The following is a 16,856-nucleotide window of genomic DNA, read 5'->3' as shown; positions in this document are numbered from 1 at the left end:
TGCCACAGGCGGGTTGCGGGTAAACAGTCCGCCTTAAACCGGCCTGGTTACTTTCCGATTCACCGCTGGGGGCACTCGCACGCCGGTTTTCTGGGTCGTTTTCGCCTCTTGGCCCCGCTTCGGGTGGGGACGGGACGGGACGGGACGGGGAGGGGAGGGGGGGAAACGACCGCGTAGTAGTTAATTATCATATCTGCCCGTTTAAGGAAGGGGGTTGTACTTGGAGAGCGCACAGTGGAAAAGGACCTGACGGAATAAAAGTAGCGATACAACCAGCTCGATCCCACAGTACCGGTGGCGGCGCTAGCAGCGGCAAGCGCAGCTTCGGCATATTTTTGGGGAGGTTGAGCTCGGCTTGCGGGCGAGGTCCTCCTGGACGCTCGCCCTTCTCTCTCTCTGCCCGGCCCCCCAGCTCCATTCATTAGCAAACCAGCCTCCTGGCTGAGAAGGACTGAGGTAGTAAACCCGAGCCCTGGTCGCCTCCGGTCGGGAATAGCCGGATCACGGAACAGGCTTGTGTGTGCAAAACTTTATTTTTTTTTTCCTTCCCAACTTTTGGAGACTCATCCTTTCCAAGGAGTTTTCATTAGTCCTCATCAGGACTTCATAAAAGATCGAGAGGAGGGGAAGGAAGGGAGAGCACCCTTCCTGCGGTCTGGAAACTTAATTCTAAGCGGCAAGTCGAGCCAAACAAAGCTTGCGACCCTCTCGCCTCTTCCTCTTCCACCACCACCACCCGAAGATCCGGACGCAAAAAAAAAACAAACCAGCCAGCCAGCAGCATCGTTTCTAACGCCTGGATTTTTCTGCTATTTTCTTTTTTTTTTTTTGCTTTTGCCCTCTTGCCTCCCGTCTCCATCAGCTCGCCCGAAGACGTCGTTGCTTGGAAAGGCGATTTCGGTCTCCCCCCCCGCCCACCAAAACATGCAGAATTACAAGTACGACAAGGCGATCGTTCCGGAAAGCAAGAACGGGGGCAGCACTGCCTTGAATAACAATCCGACCAAAAGCTCCAGCAAGAAAGCTTTGTTGGTTTGCCTCGACCTCTTCTGCCTCTTCATGGGTGAGATTTGAAACCGAGCAGATCCTTTCTTCCGATTTAATTCTCTTTTGTTTTTCCCCCCGGATATCTTTCAAAGAAAAGAGAGGGGGAAAAAAACCAATCCCAAACTTACAACGTCGGTTCTTTTCCACAAACTTTTCTCCTCCTTCCACAACCACCTTGTGAATACTAACCCATTTCTCCTGTTCTCACTCTTCAGTCGTCCTGCCTTTTTTTTTTTTTTGCAAACTTTTCCCCCACCCCTTTTTCCTGCAGACTTGATGGCTGAACTTTCTCGCGCTGATTTTCTGCAAGAATATCGTTGTTTGAGGCTTGTTTGCACCCTAGGAGCGGCTCCGCGGTGGGGAGGGGGAAATCTCAAACTCTCCATTGTCTTGCCTTAGGTGACTGTGTAAATTATTGGCAAAAGCCCTTCTTCGATTTGAGGCACAAGTCCCCTCTTTGCCCCTCCCCCTTAATGGGCTTGATTTTAACGTAGGAAAGCACCTAGCTTCGAGATCGACTCGAAATAAAAATGGATGTCCTGCCATTGAGCTGAGCCTCGTGTAAACAAAGCATCACTTCCCGACTCGCAACCTTAAAGGCAACCAAGCAAATGAGGCGCCGTTTCTGTGGGCTAAATTCATTTGGTTGCTCTTGATTTGAGTTTCTGAAGTTTTCTGGGGCGAGAGGGGCTGCTTTTCGTGTGTTCCAGGTCTGAAGTGTGTGTGTGTGTGTGTGTGTTTGTTTTAATCTCAAGGAAGGATCCTATTTGCAGCCGCTGGAACAAACTCGGAAAAAGTTGTTAAAGGGGTTGGGGGGGTGGGTGGGGTACATATACACACACCATTATAAGTCCGCACCGAATGGCGATGCAACAAAGCCATAGTAATTGGTGAGCTTGAAAGTTTGTTTTGTGGACTTCTGAGGGAATTGAGAACTTTGAAGTCAGCAGCATTCCTTTTAAATAAGTGTTGTCTTCTGCAACATGTGGGAAGGGGCTAACAGTAAATAATCCCCTCCCCCCCTGCAAAGCTCCACTGCTTTAAGCAACTGTGTGTCATGCCATAATCTGATAGAAAGCCTGCCTTTGTGCACCTAAGAGTTACACCTTTAGAACTTCATACTACTCAGTAGCTTTTAACAGGACACATGGACCCTCCCATACAACATATTGGATAATCATAGTAGGACTCATTATGCTTTATATGTGGTAGCTTCAGTTTTCATGAATGACAGGCAAAGTGGTTAAATGCACATAAATGTAAGGTAGAGGATGAGACTTGCTCAGTACATAAGCAGATATTAAGGGATGTTTAGAAGTTCTGTCTGTCCCTGGTAAACATTGATCCTCATCATTAACACTGCACACTATTGAAAGATGCATCTAACTTCTTTACTAAAAAGATAGGATATCCTGCTGATGCTGCAAAGAAATTGAACATATCATCATGAATGCTGTATGACAGTAGTACCAAGGCATTTGTTCAAATAACCCAGTGGGGAAAAGAGCAAGAATGCTGTCCAAATTTTTATGATAACGATGTAAAAGGTTGTTCCTTTCAAACTTCTCCATCTTCTCCATTTCCAATATATAAGATGTATGGGTGATTTCTTCTTCATTTTGGGGTGCGCGGGTGGAAGGGATTTTACAGCTAGTAAAATAAATCTGTACTGAAATGGGATTATATTAAGGTCATTTCTAAATTTATCCACTTACCAAGGAGCAGCAACTAATCTTGCCTCTTTTCCCAAAAACTTTATTAAATTTCAAAAAGATATAAAATACAAAACAAAGAAAAAAGTTAAAAAGAGAAAGGGATAGGAAAAAAGGAAATGTATGCTATGATCAATTATATGATTTGCTTATACTTTTTTGTTGAAAAGATCATATAAGTGTATTAGCCACAGGAAATTTAGTCATTTATTCTAAGTAAGAATCTGGCTTTGTTGCCCTCTGTAGTTGCAGCTGTCCAGCTTACACAGTCTGATGGATTTATAATAATGTATACATATCAGATGGTTGGTTTGAACAATTAAATTTTAATTGGAGAATACTTTGGTATCCTATGACTTGACACTTTTAAAAGGGATAAGACTTATGATTCTAAAATTCCTAGTCATTGTGATTGGAAGTTCTGGGATTTGAAAGGCCAGCCCACCAAACTTTTGGGGAACAAATGAAAATGATCCATTGGAAATGTAACTGATATGATATCACTCAAAGTATTGCAATTAAATAAAACTGGCACGAATGTGGCCTTATTCTGTGCAAATAGGACAATATATCACATTGTTAAGTATATTACAATCCACATTAAGCAAGAATTAATATCTCTAACAGTCTTCATGATTGGTGTTTATATTCTTAAATGCAAAGTTAATTCTGTGATCAGCAAATCAGTGGCCATCTGCTCCTGCATCACTCAAGTAATTATAAGGGATTCTGAACATAAATGCCTTTTTTATTCAAATGATTTTTATATGCAAATGATTATATATTATTTTCTCGTTAACTTCAAAAAATACAGATACCCTTAGACTTCTGACATACAAAAATGATGACATTTTGAAGCAAAAGTTTACTTAATAGTACGGTATGTTTATACATGTGAATTCCTTAGTCTCTTTAAAGTTAAACAAATCATTGTTTTCCCCTCATCTGCCTTATGCATAATAATCTATGAAGGCTAATGCAAACAAGAAAAAGAACATATATGTAAATGAAGACTAAGGGCACTGTTGTGGCCTGTTGAATAAGGTGCTGTTAAAGGTCTCATCCTGTTTTGAAACCTAAAATAGGCATATAGTTTGGGATTACAACTTCCACAGTACTCCGCTATTGATACAGAGGAAGCAAATTGATTTTGGCTACTGGATTACACAATTTCCTGTCAGTGGGTTACATTCCTGGAAAAAGTCAGATTCATGATGCTACCCTTTTTATTTCATGAAAGGCACTTTATGTAACTTTATAATTTTATAAAATGTTTTATAATGAAACAAATCTAGAGTAGCATTTAATATGGCACAGATGCTTTATGGGCAGTGTTTTCTTATGTCATTCTGCTATTTCATTCTTCCAACCCAGGGAGATTAGAGGCTGATTCTCTCCAGATAAATTGGGTTTGGGCACCCTATTATTATTCAGTAATGTGATATGGAGAAATCGTTCTACAAATGATTGCTCAACTCACTATTCTGTACACTTTTCACCAAGTTAGCATTAGATGCAATCCTTTAATGTTTTGCACACTATTAGATTGCTAAGCAGGTAAACATGCACTTATATTTCTGAAAACCCTTACTTTTAACGTACTCCTGGAAGTATGTTAAATAGAAAAATATGTCATCAGGGTGATTTATGTCATTTGAGCAGTTAAGTCATTATACAGATTTGTCATAAAATTAAGCTAGATGTAGCTGCCCTGTTCTTTGGATCCAGTGGATTTCTCTGTTATTTTACTAGGATGTCTGGACACACATTTTGGTCCATTGGAGCCATTACATGTGGGTCTGTGAAACTGAGCTTTCACTCTAGCCATTTAATCATAGTTTTCTCCCCTCATACTTCCTTCATCACACTGACATGGTTCATACATCAAACTAAGCCATAATGTGGTTTATTTAACTTTTCCTTGGCATGTTCTAGGAACCCAGCTGTTATGGATTGTAAACTGTAGTCTAATTAACATATATGGACCCAGCCACTTGTGATTTATTTCAGTCCTTCCTAGGAGTAATTCCCATTGAATTCCTGATAGTTTCCTTATGAATGAAGTTACGCTGTCATTTTAAGCACAGAGTACAGTACAGCTTCTCTGCTTTAGAAAAGGCACTTGTAGTGGGAGCTCTTTGGCCAATAAATCAACACTTGTTTAAGAGCAGTAATTATCTGCCACTGTGTTCTCTAATGAAGCCTCCAGCTAGATACTCTAGTAACATTTGCATATTCCCTAAGGTACTTCTTTAAAAAATGGCTTAGCTATTGGAAAGTGTAGCAATTACAATTTTTATTGTGATGTTATGGTAACATTAAAAATGCTTTACTTATTCCTCCATATTGCAACTCAGCTGTCACATAAAAATACAGTACAATAGCATGTCACCTTAATAACCAAATTCATAACACAAATGGTTTCTGCTTTGAGCATATTTTTCTTCATTCTGACAGTTTGGTCTAATTTCTGAAGACTTCTGTTCATCTGGTTCCTATTACTAGGCACTAATATATTAGGCAAAGATAATAGATTCCACCTCCTCCTTTTTTTGTTATCCCCTGCAAATATGGACCTCAAGGAAGAAATAAACTCATAGGAATGCACAAATAATATTTTTTTAAAGTAGAAACATACAAATACTATACATTAATCAGCTTTTCTAAACTGAAAAATAAATTCCCTGATAGGTGTTTTGCTTTTATCAGCATTTAGAACATTTATATTGTAGAAAATGTGATCCTAAATTCACTTAAGGGGAGTAGTTCTCATTGAACAAATTATTATTTTACTTCTGCATAAATATTCATGAGGTTGGTTTATAAATGTAGTAAAAAGTCCATTTTAATTCTTGAAGATCCTTATGATTACCAGCCATCAAACACTTAGATGCTCCATTAAATATATTGGGGCTTGTAAATAGACATGGGTAAGATTATTCTGTTTTTTTTTTAAGTTTTATAAGTAACACAAGATAGCAAACATATCTAATGCTGCTTCCTCCAGCTAATTTCCCTATTACAGCAACCCTGTGAGATAAGATGGACTAAGTGTGAGTGACTAGCCCAAAGCCACCTAGCCAGCTTTCGTGCTTAATATGGGACTAGAACACAAAGTCTCCTGGTTACTAACCTGGTGCCTCAATCACTAGACCATACTGTTTGGTGATTCTGGTAATGACTGGCTAAATACATGATCATAGGATCAGTGACATAACATAATTAACAAAAAGCCTTTGTGTTCCAGAAGGCCTTTCTATTTGGTGTCATTTAGCATGTTGAAACTTGGAATGAAAAGCCACAGCTCAATGTTAGCCATGTCTACTACTGTAAGAAATAAATCCCATTGATTTTAGCGGGACCTACTTAATTCCATTAAATAACCACTTCAGAGTATTATGACACAATGCTATTCATGTACCCTTGGAAGCAGTAAGGCTTCTTTCAAGGTAAATATGAATGATCTTAAGATTTGTGAGCTGACCTGAGCATGAACTAGCTTCTTGATAAAGGGACAATATGATTATTGAATTATTAAGGATTAGTTGAATTTACATCATCTATGATCTCTGTAAATGTAGGAAGAGCAAGTGAATGACCTTTTCCTGTGCACATTCAATTAAGGACACTTAAAAGTGGGCTTCTGTGTATCTTCCCACATATCCTCGGGCTGTCCTTTGCTTGGCTATAGGCCAACATTTTCATTCCATGATGACAAGGAAACAGGTGGTTTTATTGTTATTGACTTTCCTTTTCTTGTACAGAATATGTAGATTCAGATTGTCAGTCCAATTACTGCCAGTTGCTGATTTTCAAATCACTTTTTGTAAGGATGTAAGTGTAAATGTTCGAATGAAAGTTAATAATTGTCTAATTTAAAATTCATTTCAGATATCTATTCTATGCCCAAAAAATGTTTCTGTAATTAACAATGCAATTATACTCATTAGGATTTCAGTAGAACTTATTGTGCTAAGGGTGTACAAATTTACCAACAGGTTAAGTACAAATTAGTGTTTTGCTGAGATATTGGCCGAAGTTTTTTTCTTTCCTCTGTTGGGTATATCTTAGATGAACCTTCAACCATATTCCTGTGGGATTTTAATCCAATGATAGTTTAACATCGTTTTCAAAACAAGGAAACTGTAGCTTGTTAGAGAAGAAAGCTTACTTTAAAAGAGTTCTGTTTATTTGTTTCATTTTATTTCTATTCTGCTTTTATTATTATTACAAATAATTCAAGGCAGTGAACATATCCAACACCCCTTCTTCTACCTGTATTCCCCACAACAACAACAACCCTGTGAAGTGGGTTGGGCTACCAGCCAATGACTGACTCATACTTGCCCAGCTGGTTTCATGGCTAAGGCAGAACTTGAAGTCACGAGTTCCATGCTTTCTAGCCTGATGCCTTAACATTAGACTAGACCAGGGGTAGGCAACCTCGGCTCTTTTATGACTCATGGACTTCAACTCCCAGAATTCCTGAGTTGGCTGACTCAGGAATTCTGGGAGTTGAAGTTCATGAGTCATAAAAGAGCCGAGGTTGTCTACCCCTGGACTAGACCAAACTGGGTCTCAAAAACATTCATAAAGAGAACACATATATTAGCTTAGATTCTGTGGACGGTGAAGAGGTTTATTGACATTACAACTGAGTTACAGATGGAGTGGTCTTGGACAAATTGTTATTTCTCAGCCTGATTTCTCCAGTCTCCAGATAGAAGAATAATGTGAAGGGAAATGAGGTAGGAATCATAAAATACTTTGAACAGTGGTATGATGCTTTTTATTCCTTTCTCTAGAACACATTCTAGTGTTCTTTAAAAATATGAAACAAATCTGTACATAAAAACACATCCTGTATTGGAATAGTAGTTTGCCTAGTGTACCAAGTAACAGGAGGAAAAATGGTAAATAATTGTCTTAATTGGATGCCAAAAAGAAATATATTTAATTAGTATGTATCAATTCTCCCTTCACTCAGTGTAAATCATTATGATTTTTTTCATATTCTCACTGCTTAGCATACAGGTGGAAGAATAGTAATTAACACTAGAGTTAAATATCTTCTACATTAGAGCAATTGGCACTGAATTCAGTGGGACTTACTCCTAAAAGGGGGGAGGAGATTGCATATTTAATCAATAAAGATGAATTGAAGCAAAAAAAAGTAATTGGGATCAAAGATATCAATAAACTGTCAGGCAAGGATATTTATCTCATTTTTTTGCCTACAAAGTATGCAGCCTTTATTTCTGAATGCTGTGTTTCCTGCCAGGATTAACCATTAAAAAGACTGTGCATTTTATCTGTTTACTTAGCATTTTTGTGAGAATGTACATTCATCATATTTAGATCCTATTTAGAAGTTATTTAGGAAGTGTGATCCAGCTAATGGTTGACGTTTGTAGTTTCAGTACAGTATCCTTCTTAAAATCCTGTACCTGTATTAAATTACCGTAGATATGAAAAATGGCCCTGGAGCAGGAATGAATAACTTCTAGTCTCCCCAGTTGCCATGCTCTGTACCTCTAGGCAATCAGCAACAACATTATCTGCAATTGCTCAGTTTCAGCTTCCACCAACTCTAATTTGCAGCACAAATGGAAAGAGATGATCTTAGGTCCAATCAGTATCAGTTGAAGATCTCCTTTGTGCCTTTTATAACTGATCCATGAAGTGTTTAAAAATGTTCTGCATCTGCTGGCAAAAAAGCATTAAAACTTGTTTCTCTCTGGAGGATACTATGGATTGGCAGATCAGAACAAGTTTTTATGTTTATGTTGCAACTGATGCCTATATTCAGCTACTGAGGATCTTTCTATTGCATTAATCAGTTACTTAAGACCAAGCAGGAGCTGATGAGCTGATAATGCCTTTGTTACCTCCTTATACTCTGTAAAGTTGATCCAAGTAGGTGGATCCTGTAAACCGTTTTTGAAGTGGAATTCAAGCACAATAGTGCTAAAAATAAAAAAGACACTTATTCTATCTGAGAGATTTCTCCAGGGTAATGGATATTTTAAAAAGATAAGCAAAGTCTAGAAGTATTACTTTGCAGTACCCAAAACAATGAAGATTGCAGTTTTAAGAATTTTATTCTGGAATTGAGTTTCATTCAATTGAGAGAAAGGTTGTCTAGCTTATTCACTACTATAAAGCTCAGTTAATGGGAAACAAATGATTTTTTTTTCAATCCAGGAGCAAAGGATCACTTTTATACTCTATTATTAAACACATTTTCAATAAGAGATTATTTTGTATTACATATGATCAAAGCTGTTGGGAAATCAACAGCATGCTTTATTCCTAATCTGTTAGATTTGAAATGCTACTCAGATTTGTTAAGATTGCAGATTACATAATTCCCAACTAGTATTGCTTAAAGTTGTTCATCATTTTTTTCCTGCTCCTTCTACACATGTTTTCACCGAATAATGCATTGCAGGTAAAATCTGTAGCTAGTCCCAAATGCATGTGGTCCAATTTTCCAAGTTCCATCTAAGATACAAAATCATAATATATGGTATGTAAATGCCTGATTTGAAATACTAATTCCATAACTAGCTCTGATAGAATTTCTGCAGGCTAGGTATTATTGAAGTTTCTCTTCTAAAGACTAGAAGCAGAAACTAAAGAGACAGTTGATACCATTGTATATAAATATACAGTATAGGAAGGTTTAAACCTGGTTGATCTGACTAAACAGTCTATAAAATTACTAGTTTTCAATCTTGAGCCATTTACCAAGTCAACATGATTGTCAACATACAAAAATAATTTGCCAGAAAGTATTTCCCACCATGCAGGCATGGTATTAAATACTTGGGTTTGCTATCTGGCATGAGGCCCTGGCAGTAGGAGTGAGCCCATTTCATGGATGTTATTGAAGTTCTTGGCAATTTTTTTATGCTTTTGATTTTTTTAAAAAATATAAGCAAATTTATCCTGTTTTTGTTTTTCATTATCAGTTTTCCAGAGTCATGTATATGTAATGAGCATCCAGGAAAATTTATTAAATAAATATATTTATTTCTTTGAAATTTATATGCTGCTTATCTCGTGGTGCACAATAACACTCATACATACAGAATATATTTCATGGAAAGAGAATCAATTGCTGTAATGCTTAATACTATTCTAGTACTACACAAATACTAAAAGTTGATAGGTTCTACCTCCTTATCCAGAAGAACGTTATTATCTATAGGTTTGGAGTCTACTTCCTATTTGTAGAAATGTCTGGGTTTGAAGCTAATCTCAGATAATATTAATTAAACTAATCTACTTTGTGGGGATTGGCCAATTTTGTTGTTTTCTGCTTTCCATAAAAAATTGAAAGAATAATCAGTGAAAAACAATGGGAATCCAAGGCCAGGATAAAATAGTTTTTATCCATTTGTTTATTATATACATCTATAAAATATCTACTTTGTAGACTTAAGGTGGTAGCAGTTGGTAAAAGTGAAATGTTAAAGATACAAAATGCTCTCCCACCAAAATAGAAATACACAAGGAAGGTTATAAAGTAATTTACTCAGGAGACTATGACCCTCTCTTCCCAGGTATTATCCATCAGAATTATTATAAGTGGATCCTACACATATCAAAGGCAGTACATAACAGGAGAGATCAGAAGTCCGTGAATAAGACTTCTGTATGTGCAGCTTATGTTTTGACAGCTGCCATAAAATATTGGGAAAGTAGAGGTTTTGCTGGATTGGTGGTTGGTATAACTAGCTACAAGTGTAATGTCTCTAATCAATAAAAGTAGCTTGTGAAATTATTAGGGGTTGTCATCACTTTGAGAAAGGCAGGCAGAGGACAAATGGAGTGTTCAGCCAAGTTTGTTTGGGGTGGCAGTTTGCACACCTGTGGTCAAGTACAACATCACCAATTCAAGGCAGATTTAGCTGAACACCATCAAGCCTCATCAAATGTCTAGTATGTTCTTAAAAAGCACAGTATTTGTTGACTATTAAATTTAAATGTGAAAACAGGACAAAATAACTATATCAGCCTTCACTTAAGGCTCTATTCTTTCTAGCCTTTTCCTTGATTTTGCTGTTTCCAACTCAATTTGCTTAGTAAGAGGGCTTACTCGGTGACCAGTGGACTAGGTCAGGTCCTGTTTTGCCCTTCCTATAATCAGTACCCATAGGCATCAAGCTGTTAAAATGTAACATTGCAAAAATCGATCATGAGTGTCATGACATTAGAAGTTCCAATACACCGAGGACTATTTTTTGGATTTTTTTAGATGATGGTTTCAGCATCACAAATCTAGATTTACTTTTTTTCCCCCCCTAGGATTAGGATGTCAATTATTAGGGTCTAAATTCCTGTTGGATGACACTTGCAGCTATACACAAATGAAGATAGCACTTTGGGGAAAGCTGCATTTAAGTGCCATCAGACATTCTGCTTAGCTATGCCAAGCAAGGAATTAACTCATTACCAAGTGATCTACTATAGGGGCTTCCTCTAGAGAAGGAAACAGGTCTTTTCAAGCTCTGAAGATCTTCTTCCATGTACTATGCCAATAGGTGCTTCTTTTAGATTCCTATCCAGTGTTTTTCCCATTTAAAACATTTTGATCCTCCCTGTGATCCACAACCATATTGATAAGTACAGTATTACATAACTTTTATTCCAGATTTAGATTAGTGGCTGTTATACTCTGGGGGAAAATGGGATCAAGAAATTAATAATAATAATAATAATAATAATAATAATAATAATAATAATAATAATAACAACAACTATTATTATTATTATTATTATTATTATTATTATTATTATTATTATTATTATTATTATTATTATTTGAATTTGTATACCGCCCTATTCCCGTAGGACTCAGAGCGGTTTTCAGGGCAGTTAAAAGCATGAAATACAAAAATTAACATCAATTAAAACAATTAAATTCAAGCCCCAAAAGTAAATCTAAAAACCAATTAAAATTAAAAACCCCTCAGTCTGGGCCAAACAGCTCGAAGAGCCAAGTTTTCAGGTCCCGGCGAAATGAGCGAAGGTCGGGGGCAGTCCTAAGTTCCGTAGGTAGTTGATTCCATAGGGCAGGCGCTCCCACAGAGAACGCCCTTCCCCTGGGAATAACCCGCCGGCATTCATTAACTGGCGGTACCCTGAGAAGGCCCTCCCTGTGGGAGCCCACAGGACGATGGGAAGATGATGCCGGCAGCAGGTGTTCCCGTAGATAGTCCAGACCCAAGCCATTTAGGGCTTTATAGGTCATTACCGGCACCTTGAGACAGATAACCTAGTCTTCTCTTTATCAATCAAACATTAAGAAAGGCAGATAATTCCTTACTGAGTATTATATTGTACTGATGATATATGTTGGATTTGCCCCACTGACCCATCCTGCTAAAGAAAACCTGCTGCCTTGTGTATTCTTACAGTGTTGTGGCATTTACTGCCGTTTAGAAATCAGTAAATTGTTTGTCTCTGCACTTGTTTGTGACAGGTTGGTGATAAGGTTAGGTCTGAAAGTAGAATCTTTAGTTGGAAAGAAAAACTTCAGAAAAAGGTGGAGAAAAACTAGTAATGGTGGATCCCCTGTTCAATCCAGATTATTTGTGGCTCCTTTTCCCCAATCCTAGAATTCAGAGAATGCTCTGAGTAGTTTCAGTATTTTCTTAGAAGTAACAGCTTCAGGTGCTAATTCATTAATCACAGAGCTAAGATTCTATGAATGCTACTTTGAATAACTTTTTACTTTTTAATGCACTGACTTCTAAACAGGCTACTGCAGCTTCCATCAATTGCTTTTCATGAAAAATGGTGGCAGCATTGCATCCAGCCACAAATCCAGTGTCTTTTCTTTTAAAATGGTCTCAAGTGCAATTGTTTTAAGTAAACTTTTCTTTAAAAAAGAAGTTAGACTCTGCACAGGTTTGATTGGGAACAAAATAACATCTTCAAAATGGGTATTAATTCCCTTCCAAGAATTCTTTTTCCCCCCCCTCCCATTGTAGGCTTCCTCAGAGTGTAGCCATTCTGCAATAGAGGCAGGCCCACCCTTTCTTTTCATGGGTTTGCTGAGGCATTACATTCAAAAAAGGGGAGAAAACGAAGAGAACGTGAAGTATGTGTGTCCCAGCTCTTTGAAATCTTTGTCAGCTGTTTCAATTCTTCTGTGTGGGGAAAAGAACAAGGGAGGTGGGGAGGCATTTTCCTGCTAGTTTTTTTTCTTTTTTTTTCTTTTTCAGTGCTAAAGCTGTTAGCAGAGGTTAGTTCCTGTGGCACATAATTTGCACAGAAACCTGACTGAGCTGTCTTTCCCACTCTTGGGCTCAGTGTAGGCATTGTACAAGCCTTGTCTCCATGGCAACTGGCCAAGAACACCAAGCTAAGGTCTTCTTAGCAAAAGAGGCCCGTTGCCATGGTTTTGAGGCAAGAATAACACCATCCCAGAAGCCTTTTGAAGTAAACTGGTAATTTTAATGCAGTTAATTGTATTTCTCACCCAAGCAACCTCAAACAGACTCCCAGTGAAAAATTCTTTCTTCCTTGCAAGTCATCTCCTCCCATTGCCCAGGATCTTAATTAGAGACCACTAAGGCATCTTACTAAAATTGTTCAGAGTCAATACCTAGCTGTTAAATATGACCTTGTTCAGAGTTGAAGTAGCCTTTTCTGTTTCCTGGGACTTTCTTGGCCTTGTTTTCTGGGAATTTTCGGCAACATTTCTAAGTATTTGGAAAGGTGAAGTCTCTACATGTCTAGAGGAAGACTGCTTTGAACCAAGCATTTGACTTTGTAGCCCACCATGGACCCTTCATCTTTCTTCATCTTCTCTATTCATTACTAGAAAGGTTGAATTGTCTCTCCTTATATCTTATACCTTATATATACCATAACTTAACCCATATCAAGATACTAAGTGAGAATGCATCTGTGTTTACTATTTTAAGCAACAACCCTGCTTTCATCTGAGGATACTAGACTACTCCTTAAGTGGCAAAAAAGTAGGAAGGCCTAAATTGTGTTTAACCCCTCCTCCCGATTTCTGATTTCTATTTTGCCATGTTGACAAACAGGAAAAAAAATCCCGGTTTTATTTCCCGTCAGGACAATCACCACCAGTCTTTCTCCTTAACAAAGGATGGGTGGCATAGGCCAGGTTTACTCAGATGCTGAGAATGGTGGGTCATTCAGCTATGAAGTAGCATGCATTAAGAGGGATGGTGAGTTCTGCTGTCTGATGGAGTTAGTGCTTCCAATATGGCTGCTCAGTTCAGGTTTGTCGTTTGAGTGATTTTTGAACAGGAATGAAGTGCTTCCTAAAGAACAAAAAACTTTCTTTTCAGAATTAGCCCAGCTGGCAGGTAACAGAGAGGGCTTGGAGTTGACTGGTCGGTAGGATCAGCGATCAGTAGAGCCTGGTACTAAGACCCAAGGTAATTTTGAAGCTAGCAAGATCCAGAAGTAGTAACCTAGGAGCATCCATGAATAACAGACGCACAGAATAGACATCTAGAATTGTTACTGCCAAAGCAAAATTGAGCCCTTCTCCTCACCAAGGAAAGTAAAAGTGACTGTGATGTGTTGTACAAGCCGTGCAGTTGCCTGGGGCTTGTCCCAGGCATATTGAAGTCAGGGCATAGTTGCAATCGTCAGCAATAATAAAATATAACAAGTATAGTAAAAAATATACGTAATCACATGAAGTCTCTGGTCCATAGTAGGAGCAGAAAACTCATAATGTGCCCAGAAATGACATGATAATATGCAACTGGAAGAACTCCGTTTTCTTTGCTGGTTTGAATCAGCTTTCTATGCAATGTTGAATCTGCTGAAAAAATTACACATATAGGACCTGATAAGCATTACAGAAAACACTAGTTACAATCTATATGGGCGGATGCTGCAACAAAAATCAGATTTGGTGTTTCCTGCAGCCTAGGTCACAGGGTAGGAACCTTGGCTCTTTTATTACTCGTGGATAGGCATGGCTGGCTCAGGAATTCTGGCAGTTGAAGTCCACGAGTCATAAAAGAGCCAAGGTTGCCTACTCCTGTGACCTAGTTTAAAGTGGCCACAGAAGGCAATTCCCAGTGATCAGATGGAAAAGATGTTGCGGCAGCAATTCAACATGGCCAGTAAGAGCTGGGCTGATGGCCATGGTGAATCAGACAGCAGGTGACCATTGATCAAATCCACAGTGAAAATTTGCCAGGTGAAGAAGAAGAAGGCTACTTTAAAGCTGGGACAGTTAAAGATGACTTTAAGCTGCCCCACAAGTGGTGGGGGATGAAACAAGGGCAAGATCATGAGGTCATGACAGGAAAATTGATTGCTAAACTATGTTTGTACCCTGGTTAGGGTAAAGAAAACTATCTCATTCAAAGATTAAGTCGGTTGGTTATTAAAGACAGAAGGAGAATGATGAATCACAAACACACAGCCTTCTCCTAGAATTGTTTATTCAGATAAGGCAAAGAAATAAACCAATGTTATCAAACTTTATCTTCAGAGGGAGATGGGTCTTGAATTCTATTTTCATCAGAGGAATAAAGGAACTGAGGTTTTCTGGGGTTCTAAAATTGCCTTTTTCAGATGTCACCAGTTGCTCAGAAAAGGAACACATGACAGCACTTTTAGTCAAGGTTCGTTGATATCAACAAGCCTGTCTCCCATTTTGATGTAATTATTTGACTGTAGCTCATTTATCAGCAGTAATTGTCTGCTCCTGGAATTCCATTGTGTGCCTCTCTGTTTGATTATATAAGTAGTCTGCCTGGTGCTTTGCTTGCATTTTTAAAGGCTTAGATTGTATTGCCAGTGGCATATTTATACAAATAACCTATTTATAGTTTGGGGCAAAACCGAATCAGAAGCAGGTGGGAAGCCGAGTTTCATACTAGGATCCCTAAGGCTTTTACTGAATGGGCGTATTCCTTGCATTTATTTTATTGAGGTCTTTACGCTGCTGTCAAAGTGGCAGCACTTTTCAGATGCTGGAAAACTGATGCCTAATTATAGAAATCTTGTGAAGTTTACAAGTTCTGGTTTGTTTCTGGTACTTGGGTTTCCTTCAAGCAGGTGGAGAAAGGCCCCTAAGACATCAAGCTAATGTTCTCATTAAATGGCTGGGTTTTGAAATCCAAAACCAGAGAGCAAGGGCCAAGTTAGACATGACTAAACATGACATCTCTTCATCTGCGTAGAGTGGAGCTGAGGCTGATTTTGAGAGCAGGAGGGGCTGCTGGATGAAGAATGGAGAACAATTCCTTGTCCCTTTCTTTTTTATAGCCAACTTTCCAGATCTGTTGTATTATAAATCCTGTTATCCCAACAATATATCTCTAATAGCCAGGAGTGATAGGAATTGTCATTATTGTACATATCTGACCAGCAGGTAAAAAGGATGCTATTGAACCTCTCTTTATCCTATGCTACAATCACTGTAAAAGGAAACTAATAATAAGGAATTATTACAGTTGTGCAGGATAGCAGTACCTGTTCTAGTTTAGACATACTTTTATAGACTTTCACTTTTGCAGTAAGGCTTACAGGTAGTCCTCAACTTACACCGTTCACTTAGTTACAACGGCACTGATAAAAGTGACTTATGGCCATTTTTCACACTTATGACATTTGCCACATCCCTTTGGTCAGGTGATCGAAATTCAGATGCTTGGCAACTGGACAATTGAAGTGTCCCAGGGTTATGTGATCAGTTTTGTTGATCTTCTGACAAGCAAAATCAATGGGGAAGCCAGATTCACTTAATAACAATGTTACTAACTTAACAGCTGCAAGGATTCACTTAACAACTGTGGCAAGAAAGATCATAAAATGGGGCATAACTCACTGAACAAATGTTTCACTTAGCAACATAAATTTTAGGGTTGATTGTGTTAGTAAGGCAAGGACAACCCACATATAAATAAAATCATATAACCTCATTCATGACCAAAGGTCAATATCCCACCCCCAATAGATTTGTTAAGGAAGAAAATGATGGAATAACTACACTTTTTTTCTCATCTATTATCGTTAAGCAACTATCTGCTAGGAAACATTCTGTATATTGTACATCTATTCTGTACATCCATTCTGCAGTTT

General features: G+C 38.2%; 1 protein-coding gene across 1 annotated transcript in view; it reads left to right on the top strand.

Annotated features, from left to right (window-relative positions):
- Positions 1 to 256: 256 nt before the first annotated feature.
- PLPP3 (phospholipid phosphatase 3) overlaps positions 257 to 16,856 on the top strand; it is an 80,672-nt gene continuing 64,072 nt past the window's right edge. The window contains exon 1 of the mRNA XM_083361110.1: positions 257 to 1,063. Coding sequence (XP_083217236.1) covers positions 925 to 1,063 — 139 coding nt within the window. The 5' untranslated portion in view covers positions 257 to 924. The remainder of the gene's footprint in view (positions 1,064 to 16,856) is intronic.

Source organism: Vipera ursinii (assembly GCF_947247035.1).
Source record: "Vipera ursinii genome assembly, chromosome: 3".
In the NCBI taxonomy this organism is placed as follows: Eukaryota; Metazoa; Chordata; class Lepidosauria; order Squamata; family Viperidae; genus Vipera; species Vipera ursinii.
Note: the sequence above shows the minus strand (reverse complement) of the source record. Positions and strands in the feature narration are given on the sequence as shown.